We start from the raw sequence: 15418 nt of genomic DNA, 5'->3' as shown, positions 1-15418 counted from the left end.
CGCCTACAAGCGCGGAACGTTGTAACCACATTGAAGAAGGAAGCGCAGCTTCCGAAACGCGTCTGTGCTAGTAAAGTTGCTGTTGGAATCTACTAATCCCGCGTGTGCAGTCCTTATTTTCCGACCCGGGATCGGGGAGGGATTGAGCTTCAATTTGTTAAGCGCGAGGCTCTGACGCGCTTGGACCGCACCCGCCCACCAGAAGTGCCGCGCATTTGGGGCAGAGAGCGAACATATATATATATATATACATAACATTTCAAAAAACGCTTACCATGCCGCGCCAGGTCCCACGTCTCTGCTCTCCTCGTCGGACAGGACCAGGAAGTACAGATAGGCTCCACTGACCAATCACAATGCTGCAATGCAGAGTTTTGATTGGTAACAGCCCAGGTTTCCTTGACCAATCACAACGCTGCAATGCAGCATTGTGATTGGTTTTGAGCATCCTGGTTCGACACTCAACCAGGGAATGGGGGCCTGGTCTTTTTAGGTCTCGCCTGTCAATGCGCATACGCATTGAGCTTGTGAGAATATAGGGGCTTAAACAGAGTTTAACCAGACTGGCGATTTGATGCAGTGCATGTGCGCTTTTAGCTCAATGCGCAAGCGCAATGAGTTAAAATACGCGTGCACAGCATCAAATCTCCAGCCATTGCCATCTGTTCCCCAGCTTGGTGCCGCCAGCACCTCCCCTCTCTCTCCCCGCACACAGCCTTACTCGCATTTCTCCTCCCCCTCCCCTGCCGCCAGCACCTCCCCTCCCTCTCCCAGCACACACGCTCTGACTCAGTACTTTAAGTTTCACGGCCGCCAGGCCGTGTCTCCTTTTATTTTTTTCAGCCCCTGTTGTGCTGCCCGACTTGTTTAGATTGCATCTTTCCTACTTCTTTCAGGTGAACCAGCAGCACGGTTTAAAAGCATTCCATTTAACTTTCCAAGGGGGATGCACTCTTCGCAACTCAGTGCTTTTGGAGCAGCATCCAATTATTGTTCTTTGGGGCGCGCTCACCGTGAACCAGCGCTATGCTGAAGATAAAATGCTGCCCCTCAGTGTGCTTTTGAGCCACGCTGTGGGCTGAGGGTCTGCTTTCAAACCCCTCCCCCCTTCGAAAGTTTTGTATTCTGTTTTGCTTACTAGAACACTCGTTAGCTCTGATGGAGAGCCGTGGCTCAGTGGTTAGAGGCGGCAGACCCGGAAGCTGAGATCGGCCGTGGACCAGGGTTCGATTCCCCGCCTCGGCGGGTCTCGGGCTCAAAAATTCCACGGACTCGACAATTCTCGCTCCGGTGCCTACTCGACTCATGGGGTCACACTCTGCGACTCTGGGCAATAGCTTGCTTAATCTCCACTACGGCCCCTCGCGGCGGGATGCCTGGCTTTCACCTTGTGGATACCCTGCCGGGGTATCTCACAGGGGAATACCAGGACGGGTTCCCTAAGCAAGCGCCTTGATACCTTCGGGTGATACGTGCGCTATATAAGTCGCAATACATTTACATTTACATTTACATTTGATGACATAATGGCCCGCCCTTCACTATCACGTGAAATTTACACTTTAGTGAAAAAACAGATGAGCCATGCAGCTGCCTTAGCTTCCGGAGAATAAAGTGAAGGGAGCAACTATTGCAGATTATGGGTTTGTGGCCACTCACTGACTTTGTCTATCTTTATTTCATGGGTGGCACATTTCCACATTACAACAAGCATTACAAATTTAATAGGCCTCGCCTTTCATTAAGTTAAAGCCATTTGCTTTGCTATACAATACCATTAGCATAGAAAATGGCTTTAACTTAATCAAAGGCGAGACCTGTTGCATTTTCAATGCTTGTTCTCCTTGTAGACTGTAATGCAGCTTGGGGCGACGCTCCTCTGCCATAACTGGGTGACCTCTGGGGAGGGGATATACCCCTAAAGGACGTCGAGACTGGTTTGACTGATGAGGCTCCCATATTTGGGAGACTTCCGGGCACGTTTAAAAATGAGCACATAATACATGTTATTTACAGCACTTCGATATTGAAGGAGGGCGCTACATAAAAATCGATACTATTATCTGTGTTAAGATCGGTGTGAAATAAAAGGGAGTTCTGGAGCTTTAAGGAATTGACATGTTTTTGGAAATCAGGCACAGTTTACTATGGGTTCTGATTTTAAGAACCTGGTTTACTCGGGTTCATATAATAGTGAGGTGATTGAGTGCAATGGATATATATGTACCGTACAGAATGACTAAAGTGATATCATCTTGTTTAGTCAGTCCTACTCCTGCCCGTTAAGTGTAAGTTTTTTGGGGATACTCTGTCAATGTTGACTGCATTGCAAACCTTATAAGGGTTTCAACCCCCTTTTCAAAATCGCTGCTATGCCATTAACTGAAATATAATTCTGGACACCGAAAGTAAGGTTTCCTCTCTGCCAGTATCATGCTTAAATAGCAAGTCAAAGCTGCAGCTAGCTATGGCCTGAATCATTCCTGGCACTTGATAAGTCCAAACCTCCTTTTACCATTTCTGTGTACTGCGACCTATACGGGAGTGTTAGAAAACGTTGGGTATTCTCTATTATTTGCTTCTAAACATGCATTTGCAATGCAATTGGTCTCGCATGTGTTAAAGTTAGAGCTGCTGGCATTGAAAATTACATTTTTTTTTTACTTTTGCCTTTTTACACCAATGGCAATAGTGCTAAACAAATACAATGACTCCACTGCAAATAAATAAACGCGTGTAAAAAAAAATGGTCATTTTCCAAGCCAACAGCTCTAACCTTAACAAATGCTGGACATTTTTTTTGTTAGTGCACAAAAAACAATTGATGGACAGAATGCAAAACAATGTCATACATTTACCCCAGTACAGAGATCTTGGCCTAAATTCATTGTGTTTTTTGCTCACCATGCCATTCCAGTTTGAACCCAGCCATATGCAAATCAGTCTTGACACTGCACCCAATGGGAACAGTCCACCCCGAACTGCCAGGATAGGTCCTCCCTGGACTGTAAACAAGCATTATAGGACCGGTTTCAGGGTTTCACCCCTCATCAGCCAGGATAACTTGACTCCAGTGGCATAAAGATCATCACCTATGCAGATGACACGCAGCTCGTGGTGGCATTAAACCACCCGAGAGGTCATTTTGCACCCTAGGTCCTTGCCTAGAGGCGGTGGTCGAGTGGATGGAACTCTCAAGCCTTAAGCTCAACAGGGACAAAACCGAGCTCATGCTCCTTGGCAACTCACCCTCTTTTAACCCTGTTCTCCTCTGACCAGATTGCCTCGGCTCCGCCCCAGATCCAAAAGCCCAGATCAAGAGTCTCGGTATGTGGCTTGAGTGTTCCCTCAGCTTCAACCACTAGGCCACTAACCTTTCAGCCACCTGCTATGGCCTGATGAGGATGTTGCGTAAGATCCTCCCCCTCCTCCCCTTCCAGGCAAGTAGGATCATGGCCCAGGCTCTTATTCTTTCTTGCATTGACTATGGGAATGCCCTGTACCTGGGAGCTCCGAAATTCACCGTTCACAAACTTTAGATGATTTAGAACTGTGCCGCCCGCCAACTTCTCCAGGTTCCTTGCAGGCAATCTGTGAAACCAGCCCTAAGGAGCCTTCACTGGCTCCCTATCATGGCTAGGATACTGTTCAAGGCCATGTGCTTGGCTCACAGAGCCTTCCGGGAGAACAGTCTAGTCAACACTCACTCCCTCATCACCCCCCATCATCCTCCCAGAAACCTTCGTTCAAGCCTCTCCTATCTCGCTACCCCGAAGAAAATACGAAGAGCTAGATGGGGCAGGCGCTTCTTCTCTTTTAACGCCACCAATCTCTGGAACACCCTCCCTTCCAATCTGCGGAAGGAGCCCATTGGCATTCCGCAAACTCTTGAAAACCTATCTCTTCAAGGTATCGCTTTAACTCCTGTGTCCCTCTTCCTGCCCGGTCCACAGCGCTGGGAGGCCTCAGGGTAGCTATGCGCTATACAAATACAAATTCATTCTTTCATTCATTAATGGAGAGCACGGGACCCACGTCTGGGCATACCCGTCCCACTCGGGGTGACAAATGCAAAAAGAACAATTGATGGGCAGAATGCAGAACAATGGCATACATTCACTCCAGTACAGATATCTGGGCCTAAATCCAATGTTTTGTTGCTCACCATGCCATTCCAGTTTGAACCCAGCCATATGCAAATCAGTCTTGACACTATGCCCGTCCATCTACTGTGTGTCTTTTGCTTTTTTATGTTAGTGGCAGTGTACATAGGTGACCCTAAATACATTTTACAATGTTTTCTTAGATATACATAGTGATCCAATGACAAATAATATAATAAATGTTTTTTCAAAAATTATGCTTTTCAATAGTAATTTTTTGTCAGAGAGCCCTTCCCAGTTCCTTGCTGTGAGGAGAGGGGGGCTTGAGGTCTTGGTAGCAGTGAAAAGGGCAGAGAATTGCCCTTTACTTCAATAGGAGGTGTTTGCCCTCCCACCCTCTGCTCTCACTGTGCCACCTACACACAGCACGCGTGCCTTCTCCATCTGCGTCCCCTGTGAAATTGGTAAGAGACGGAGGTGAAAGGAACTAGTAACCCTCACACTGGAAGAGCAAAAGACACCTCTCCCAGTAAAGGAACCTGTAAAAAGAAATTGTGGAAAATGAAAGTACTCAAGGTCTGCTATTTGCAAAACATATGTGAGTGTTTCGCAACAGACCCGGTCTTCTACAGGCAGCTGGGACAGATTGCGTCCTGACCTGTGACATAGAGCTCTGACAGTCCCTAGAGACAGAAGGGCATGTCATTTCTATAAACAGATTGTCCTCGTCGTGTGTCTGAGGTTAAGCGCCGGAGTATTCAGGCAAAGAGGGCGCTGTACGATGTAAACAAAGGAGTATTATGTTCTAAGTGCAGTGAGGCTGATGGTCCACCCAGAACCCAGCTCCAAATCACATCAAAGAAGAACACCCTTCACAGCACAACAATGGAGGTCCACGCAGAACCACCCCTAACAAACCCTGGAACAAGATAAAATAAGTCACCAGTAGCAGAGGCTGTGGCTCAACAGTCAGAGCTGCCAACTTTGATGCTGGGGAACCCGGTTCAAGTCTCGGTGTCGGCTCCAGATTGTGTTCATGTAAAGCCCTCCAATACCCTTTGGTTGAGTTTCCACTATATGAAAACAGCAAAGAAAAACTAGCCTACATGAAGGGCATTGACGTTGGAGGTTGCAAATACCCAAATGCTGCCATTGTTAAAGCTGGTGTCCCACCAGTGCTCTTTAGATTAATTAAACAAAGAGTTCCCCAAACGGCTAACGCAAGTTATACTTTAAGGACATAGTAAAAGGTCCAGTCCTGATGGGAGGTTAAAAAAGAAGATAGGAAGGTGTTAAGGAGGGACTAACAAGCCTAATAACAAATGAAAAGCCAACATTTACAAAGGACAGTCACAGAAGCCAATTGAAAAGATGGGTGGAGAGTGGGCGGAGATTCAAGTCCATTCCATGAATACAGCATGCCTCGCAGAGCAGCGCATGCTCTGCCCAGGTTCGACCTAAAAAGAGTCTCTGAGATTCCAGAAAAAAAAAACTATTTACACCTGCCCTTCAAGGAAGTACATATTGAATCATCCTTAGGATGGGAATGAGGTGTGAAAAAATGTTATGAATGCTCACAAACCTGTATTTTTGTGGCTGATACAAAGATCCGTGTCTGGAGAGTGCACTTCCCGCCATGGGAGGAAGTTTACTCACACACATAGAAGTTTACACAGGTAAATATTTTTATAAGTATAGAACCTATGTTATTTGGATTGTAAGAGTGGATATAATTGTTATAAAATGATGATTGGTACACAGGAGATATATCGGACTCTCAGTCTCACAAATAAGTGGTTAGATGTTTGTTGTTCTCGATGACTTGGGGGAGAGGGGGATGGTTGGGGGGTCAGGGTAGACTGCCCTGAATATAAATGGCTTAGAAGAGCATGCAGATATGTAGCCATGACACACTTCCTACATCTAAATGAAGTTTAAGGTTTATCACCTGTGTATGTTGAGTGTATGCTCATTATTTAAAGGTACCATTAGTTCCAGACCACTATTTTTCACCCATTTCCTCGAGACCTCAAATGATTATCTTTCCTAGTGAATGTTGTAAGTGGTGAGAATCTCCTATTTCTTTAACACATTTAAATCAAACCTGATGAACGTCCTTGGGGCAGCCTTAAATCTGGTCCTTCAAACCCAAAGTATGAGCTACAATTGTAACTAAAACTGACATCAACTTGGTTCTTCTGTCTTTGTAGGAAGCTTCTCGTTGTCCGTCAGGGATCACGACCCCGATCACGGTGATGTTATCAAGCACTACAAAATTCGATCTTTGGACAATGGAGGTTATTATATCTCACCAAGAATTACCTTCTCTTCCATCAGTGAAATGATAAGACATTATCAGAGTAAGTTACATGAGCATTTTGTTACATATTGTTTTTGTATCTGTGTGTAAATGAACTAAAATAAAATATAAAAAGTTTTCAACTAATTGTGATGACCCATCTGACACCGTGTTTGACCAGGTCCTTGGCCCAAAAAAATGCTTTAAAATGACACAGAACAAAACTCTCCTCCCGTCTCTGTAATTAAAAAAAAAAAAGCATGGAATATTCAGAGTGGATTGGGTGTAGACCATGTTTCAGCTCATTTTCAAGCCAGCTTTTGAGAAAGCTCCAATCTCAAGTGTTCATATGGGATTAAACCCTTAATGCGCAAACAATGTTTTTAAAGAGGGCCTGAATTGTGTCCAGGTTATGGGAGGATATGAAGGGATCCATTCAGCATCCCCATGAACAAGAGCAGGATTAATCATAGCATGATATGCTTTCCTAAGGGCTTGAATTTAGAATCTGCCAGGATGTGTAGCTTCACTCTCCAGAACACTTTTAGTTGTGAACTTGGATTACTTTCTTTCCTCACCCAATGCCCCCAGTGGAGTCTGGAGTCATTCATAATCCCAAAACACTGAGCGATCGTTATAACCTTAAGTTGACAATGCCCGCTACGGGATCTTCTACCTAGAGTACATGCTAAAACACATGACGTACATTTTGCTCAAAATGACTGTAAAGTTGTTCTCCAGTGAATTTCTTGCTGATGATATTAAGATCCCTTTGCAGTTCCCACTGGGGTTACATGAAGTAACAAGTACTAGCAAAGCCAATAGATCTAACCTTAGGTGCATATTTACTTTGCCAGTGCCTCTTAGTCATTCTGTGCCGCATTTGCAATAAGCAGTGCAGCATGGCAAAAGGTTAAAGCATTATAATATGGCCTCATCATTTTGTAGGCCCATGCATGTTGTATTACACACTTTTGCCTAGAAAATTACAAGGCACCATTTATTTATTAGCCGATCCAAGATGGAAAGGTAAATAAAAGAGATAGAATAAGCGTAGAAGAGTTTCTTTGTGCTGTCTGGTAGGTGAGACCTACATTTTTTCCATCTGACATGGTAGATATGTTATCACTCACCAGTTGTGATGGCATGATCCTCAGTACACTTTTTTCCACATCAGTAATAAAGATGTTAAACAAAAATCTGCACATATGCACATCTCTTCTGAACACAGCTTTCACTGTAGTATGGATCTCTTAATTCATTTGTCCTTGAGATCTAACCCTGTAACTATGTTCTTCTAAGATGATATCCTCCCATTTAGGGGCTCCTCACATCTTCCTGTTACTCCATAACTTACCCAAATGCTTTTAATTAAAGCAGTGGATAAGTTTGCATTGGCAAACTACAGTGGCAGAGCTCCGGGTCACATTTTGTGCATAGTGGACTTCTCCACTTAGAATCTGTTCTCTGTATTAGGGATGCTCATATTTACTAGCCCACTCTAACGTGCGAGTTCTCACAACTTTAGTAGACACGTTTCCACATGGACAGAACATAGCCGATAACCTTAAGTTTTCTATCACCATCCTTTCACCTCTTTCGTGAATCTCATCTAATATTGCACCTATCCAAATGGTCGGGATCTGACATCTTGAAAAATGATAGCTATAAACTGTAAAAATCAGCGTAACTCGCTGTCCAATGTGGTCTTTCATTGAATTAATCAAATCATTGCTCATGTCCCAATGATCATTAATTGTTGGAACTCTGAACAAATTCCATCAAGCAACCTTTGTACTCTCCGTTTCATTATAGAGGTTCTTGATATATTATGACCACTTTGCAGAAATAATTTCAGGGATAGAAACTGTGTACAGGCTCTCAATTTGCCAGAAAGACCATCATACTTTCCCTATATTGCTTGGTACATAATTTTCCAATTTTGGAGTAAAGTTGCCTTTTTGAATTTGAATACATTTGCAGACCTTGTTTCTCACTCGTAATTAAACTATGGCTCGAATCCACTCATCCTTCAACACGTAGAACTCTTCTAATCTACCCTCGGACTGAAAACATAAATGCCTCAAACTTAAGCAGTATCTTTGGGGAATACACTGGTTTCTCGTTAAGTTGCCAGAACCTAGTTTAGTTTCCTTCGTGGAAAATGTTGCCCATCGAGGCCATGGTGTACCTGAAACCTCCATACACAGCCGCTTCATTCCTAAATGTAAGGTCTGAATGCTTAAAACAATATTGTGTGCACAGTGATCACTCAGAAAGAATTTAGTCAGTCTGAAGCTCGCTCAATAGTGAAACAGTTCACTACTTAAGCTTATATAATTGGCTTAATTTGAACACCTCTTAAAGAATGAGAGGGACTCTTTAGTAACCAAAGGACTAGGGTTCAATCTAGAAAATGGAGCAATGTGTCCTTCGATCAACCATTATGAAAAACACCTTATTCATTGAACCATCTCTATCACACAGGTTCAACCAGGGGGGGGACAGTTACAATTGAGAAAGCAGTGTGCCAATACTCAAATAATATTAAAAATATTATTTAACAATTTATTAAAAACATATAAGACAAATATAGCAAGTTAAAAACAAGAGAATGATTAATCATGCATAATTCATATTTTTCAAAATCAAAACATCACGCCATAAGTTGCCAAACTAACAAATTTGATCACAAAGAAAATACAAAAGAGAGTATTAATTGACACCACACTGTGTCATTAAAAAAAAACATATCCGTGTAAATTAGCATTGGGGCTGGGACCTGATAAACAGGGAACAATCGATATCTAGTGGGACATCCCAGTGCACGGGTTATGAGGGTAGTGCGTCAACGCGTTTCGATGATATTATCTTGACTTAAACCATCTCTATCAAGACTTAAGATATTACTCTTTGACGATATATCTTAGAAATTATTTCACCAAGGTGTGAGAATCGATTTCACTCTGGAAGTCCTTGTTAGGGGATTCCAGTAGCTTCTATCAAAACAGGAATTTGAAATTAAAACCTTTAATATAGGATCAATCAGTATGCATAGTTAAGTCTGCAGGTTTGCGCCTCATGGGCAATACAGCTATCCTCCCTGCTCCTCTACAGTCACGGAGTCTCCACAAAATAAAAGGATAGTGTCCTCTATTGGTAGGGTAACGCTTCCTGCTTTACACCTTCCACACCTACCTGTGCATCTACCAGGGATAACTTATATCAATAGCACAAACACTAAGGTAACTGAAAATGCTTCTTACTGATAAAATAGTCAACCTAAGACCATCTCGGATAATGCAATCTGTTGCGAAGTTGGGACCCTAGATTCAAGTTCTTTCTCTCTATAATATTTTTAAACATATCATGTTTTGGGTACATCATCCTTCACTACAACACAAACCAGCTAATTGTCAGACTTTAACTCGATTTTTATTTCTGGACAACCCTGTAGTACAGTATTAGGACAACAAGAGGATAGTAGAAAGGAAATAGTTAATGGCCTGTCTTGTCTGCACTATTAAGAGACAAGTGCATAGAAGCATTTGGCACTCCGAATGCATAACTGTGTCCAATGTTTCTGCAATAAAAGTAGAAGCATTTCAGTTGCCATTTTTGGAGGAGCCCTTTTTTAGTTCTGGTAAAAACCTGCAAAATAACATAGCCTATGACATGGATGTTTAAAATAAGTTTTAACATCAACTGAATGTTTGAGGCTCTCTCAACCTCCATTTTCATCTCTTGCTGTCCTCTAGCCAAGTGGCTTATGAACCTCATGTATTTGAGTAATTATCCCCTTGGTATATTTTGGAGAGCACCTACAACTCAAGATCTATTTACCAGAAATGAAAGGAAAATATTAGTGACGATTATGAAGATAAAGGATCAATGATAATACTCTTACTGCTGTTTTAGCAATCATCTACAGACTTCATAGTCATCCAACTACCTAACGGGATTTTGGCTATCCCCACTCCATTGATCCATCACATGGCCCCTGGGCTCACATAGCTATTGGAACAAAATTTGGCCAAATTTTCCACAAACAATTTTGGGGAAGGCACTTCTGATGTACATTCCAACTGCATTGGGTTTCATTGCATCAAATCTAAACAATGCATTTTACAGTTTGCATTTGTTACACACACCCTCCTTACAGAGATGTGTATTAAAGAGAAATTTTTTAACTCATGAGCGAATCAGAATAGGATTAGCAGCCTAAACTTGGTGATGCATCAGTTTCGCAGTACAACGTGATCCATTGCCATCTCGTATCTACACTACATCAACATCTCCATGGTAAAACGACCTTTGAATGTTAAATTCGTTTTTTCTTAATCACTGTGACTTCACAGCTGTTAGATGCAACTCTGCTTTGTATAACAGAGACACAACTGAACATTTATCCGAATGGTTCCCTCTATTCCTCTTTGATAGTATGTGAAGAACCACTGTGTACACAGACACACACTGCCCACTCAGCATGTATGTGTGATATATATTCTTATATAGCGCATAGCTATCCAATCAAAAAGGGTGTCCCAGTGCTTAGACAAGGCCGGAACCATCCAGAGATAGAAAACAGATCAGAACAACCAGGATTTAAGAGTTTTACAGAAAATGGTAAGCGATTGGCGGCTCTTCAGTGAGTCGGACAATGTTTTCCAAAGCGTGGGGCCCAAGTATGAGGAGGAACGACCAGCCATATTGGGCTTTGTGACTCTGGGGACCTTACAGAGGTAGCAGTTACTCGACTGAAGAGTGCTGGTTAAAACACATTTCTCACCATCAGCTTGTCATTTTCTGAAATATACTAATTCTGTCTGTAAATACCAGCTTTAAATAAATACACTAATTGGTCAGCAAATGCCAGCTCATCATTTTCAGGAGGTACACTTTAGCTACTGCCCCACACGAATAGATAGCCACCCATGCCTGGTCAACGAACACATGAGGATGTGCGTCCACCTTTCTCACAGATGGCCATCATATGCCAGGGACCATCAACAGTCAAGGATGACCACTAGCTAGCAGTACTGTAAATGCATCAAAGTCATGCCATATGCCATAATTGTGTAAAGAGCCATAGTAATACTAACTTTCACCCAACGAATTATTCAATATTTTTTTTATTTGTTGCCAACTAGAAGTAGCAGATGGACTTTGTAGAAAGCTCGAAAAACCATGCATTAGCCAAAAACCTCAAAAGCCATGGGATAAAGATGCATGGGAGATTCCTAGAGATTCAATAAAGATGGTGAAGAAGCTTGGAGCTGGCCAGTTTGGAGAAGTGTGGATGGGTGAGTTTATGCATTTATTGCTTAGCATTGTTCTCATTATTACAAGAGTATTTATTCTCAAATTTGTATTTAATTGCACTGCATATGTCCATTTATTTAAGGCAATTCAGCCTGAAAACTTGAACTGTTTTTACTATGGCATCCAAACATTAACACGAAAACGTGTGGAATGTTGTTAATATATTGGCTAACACGTGGTTGAATTCGATGTTGTGTTTTGTTTGGGAAAGTCCCCTTCCACTATTGCTTTGAGACACTGTTGATTACATTGTGGATCAGCCTAAAGGAGTAAATCAGTCTCACTGTCATGCAAATGCTTGTGAGGTGTACTATTTCATCACCTAGGGATTGTTCCCATCGCAACACATAAGGTGCAGATGAGGTGCAGCATCAGCAACGGCCAGAGATGCATTGCAAATTCAGAAGCAATCTTGAGAGGAAGGCTTCCAACACTGAAAACAACAACACATGCCTATCAACCAAAGCATGGCGTAGATAAGTCTGTAAACTTGCAATAAAACTTGGCATGTCCTATGTTTCAAGAAAATAAATTTTTTGTGTGCACAACACACAACAACGAAGGCATAGCAGTTGCAATCATTGAAAAATTGGATCCAACAGTTATTCTTGTGCGTTTACGTACTCCATTGCTTTAGCTACTTTTGCGATTGTTCAGATCTTGAGCATAAGACAAGTGTCCAACGAGAGTGAAAAAGAAAAATCAGATGCATTCACACATCCATGAAAGATTCACCCTGTGATGAAGCAGATGCAATGGCATTTGTCTAAGTAAGGCCACTGTAAAAAAAAAAGAAAACAGAAAAAAACATGTAAAAAACAAGTCCTTCCTCAATTGTAAAGGATGAGGACGAATCTCAGTCCTACTTTGATTTCCACATCACATGTGCCTGGACATGTGCAAACAATGTGCCTAAAGGTGACTCCTCAATTGACACACAATGCAAAGCTTGACAGCTGGGAATGCGCTTGGTGCTGTAATGGCGTGCACTGCTATTGATCAAAGGCACAGGCAAGACCATGAAAGGAAAGCTCTCTCAAACACCTTCACCACAAATTTGCAGAAGTGATCTATTAAAATAGGAACACAACAGTAAAGTCCCACACTGACAACTAGTTAGATAAACCTACTGCTTGTGCACCTTCCAAATACATGTTTACTAGAAGAATGGAGGAACACGCCAAACATTAACGGTGGACCGAACATATCCTTCCTATGCTAAGGCCTAGATGGAAATCTACACTTAGAGATGCGGATGATACTAATGGCAGTTCAGTTCTCCAGAACTCAGTACATTAGTAGTTAACTCTGAATCCTCGAATTCCTCTGACATGGGGATCCGTACCTCAGCAGCCACAAGTCAGATATTATTTTCCTGCAGGTCTCTATCTGGCTGCTGTTCTGCTGTAGGAAAACTGGAGCAGGAAGGAAATCAATAGAGTGGAGGGGCACTTCCTTTTCTCTCTCTCCCGGTGTCTCTCATAAAGCAAGCCAAAGTCCCATACAATTTCCCCAGGTCCATGTTTCACTGGCATTATTAACAATGGCTCCCTTGTTACTAAATGCATACCAGCTCAAATAATGAATCAACCATGACTGTACAAAATCAACTGAATAAAAAAATAATATATTACAGTATACTTCATGCCAGTTGAATAACATTGCTCTAATATGTCAGTTAACACGTAGAATTGTCCCCCATTCCCTCAAAAACATATGAACATACAGACATATGACAAAAACAGCTCAAAGTTTGTCATTTTAGTCTGACAAAGAAACCGTCGTGTAACGACGAGGCGTTTCGGTAGTCTACAATCAATTTTCTCCAACTTCTTCAGGACGAAACATGCACACTAATACACTCACAGCCGCAGGGCCCTCTGCTTTTTAATAGGAGTAGAGACATTTCCAGAGGACGGCTCTATATTTCGAAGCAGTCCCTTTTAAGGTAGATGCAGAAATATTCTAAAACAGACAATTTGAATTTGGGAACTGGACCCTTCTCTGTGGTGTTGCTTTGCTGAGCAGCGCTACACAGGCCGCGAATCAAGACGCAACACCACCACTCTTCCATGCTTTGTAGTATTGTTCACCAGGAAAATACTGAGCATATTGGTGGACATTGCAGACTATTCTGTGGTTCAACAACCCGTCTACCAACCCCTGCATGAAAACCTCCGATACGCAATTCAAATCCCAGCTGTGCCCACTACCATCTGATCTTCTTTTGCGGCTGATAACATAAATATTTTGGACAGGGGTAACAGTAACACTCTATTCTTAGAGCTACATTACAATAAGCCTGTGGAGGCAAGCACCATATAATATAAATTATTCATTTAGTATCTCAAGTGGCAAATAACCTAGAAAGTGAAGAGTAGTAATGTGACTCCATGTTTGCAAACAATTCTCATTTTTGTAGTGACTTGATCCTAAGTATAAAGAATTGGTCTTAAACATACATGTATTAAACATTTCTAGTAATTAAGGAGTAATGCCACCTATGTGGCCCTTTGAAATGCCAGCTCATACAAACTTTTAATTAATATTTATGTCTTTTCCATTCCTTATGTGTATGTTTTTACGTTGTTTGGGTAGATCCCCTGCACTTACGTTTATTTCTGTGACGCTACCATGTGAATTGCTGTCACAATCATGCTCTTAAGCTACAATAGACAGGTGCACCTGCCACACACAAAATCAGAAATTCACACCAATACAGTCTCACCTGTGCACACACCGCTACGTAATCACGAACTATTACTCTGGTAAAACCACTGGACTGGAGAGCTCCTCGTGAGTTGGTGGTTATTATTATTATTGAACTCTACCAGGGCCCGTGGGCAATGAATGGCAAGACTGTGCCTTTGTAAGAAGGTCACTGGCACAATTGTGCATAGTGTTGAATTGGAACAGTAGTAAAGGGCACTTGCACACTTGTTGTTCCATTGATTTATCCGTGATTTTGGTAAGGAGCTAGTCTTGGCCCCCTTCAGTCCTTGATGTTCATGCAAAGCCTCATGCCTCATTGTACCAGTGACATTGGGCTCTGTGGGTTCCCTCATTTGTCTGATCAGTTCTTGGGCTTCAATCAGGCCTGACATTGTACAAGAAGAATGTCTGATGTAGGCTGGGACCCTGTGAAGTGGAGGGTTGTGATTGAAACTGTACATTTTGGGGCATCGTGGTGTCTGATAATGTGTAGCCCGGTTGGAGTAGGCGTGCACTCAGAAGTAGCCTAGAACCAGGATTTGGTCAGGAGTAAAGCTCGGTCTGTTTCCTTGATTGAGAATATAACAGGTGGTCATTTACCACATCATAAAGTTTGATGGATGTAAGGTAAATGTAGCTGTGCGTGCAAATAAGAAACGCTGCTCGGTACTGGACTGATTTATGCAGTGTCCATGAATGGCAGAGGTCCATGGTTTATGTGCTATAGCGTTAAGTTAGTGTGAAGCGCAATGGCTGGGGCTGAGGGAAAACAACGCAGCCCATGACTGCATTTCCCAAATGTCTGTTGTGATTCAAAGAGAGACAACAAAGTATGGAGTTTTCAGGCAGTTTGTGATCTGTTGGACGTGAATAACCTGAAACGCCTGACCTCTCGCAGTGGTGACATTTTAGAAATAACTTTAAACAAAAAAAATGTTGAAAGGCTACAACAATGGGGTGCTCAGTTGCTTGACAGTGCTGC

At 42.4% G+C, this 15418-nt stretch overlaps 1 protein-coding gene across 4 annotated transcripts in view; it reads left to right on the top strand.

Moving 5' to 3' along the window:
* LYN (LYN proto-oncogene, Src family tyrosine kinase) overlaps positions 1-15418 on the top strand; it is a 396894-nt gene that overhangs the window by 313448 nt on the left and 68028 nt on the right. For all 4 annotated transcript variants that reach the window (XM_078687292.1, XM_078687294.1, XM_078687293.1 and 1 more), the window contains exons 7-8: positions 6314-6463; positions 11553-11705. In XM_078687292.1, the coding sequence (XP_078543418.1) occupies positions 6314-6463; positions 11553-11705 (303 nt within the window). The remainder of the gene's footprint in view (positions 1-6313; positions 6464-11552; positions 11706-15418) is intronic.

The sequence above is a fragment of the Lissotriton helveticus genome, chromosome 4_1, assembly GCF_964261635.1.
Source record: "Lissotriton helveticus chromosome 4_1, aLisHel1.1, whole genome shotgun sequence".
NCBI lineage: Eukaryota > Metazoa > Chordata > Amphibia > Caudata > Salamandridae > Lissotriton > Lissotriton helveticus.
Note: the sequence above shows the minus strand (reverse complement) of the source record. Positions and strands in the feature narration are given on the sequence as shown.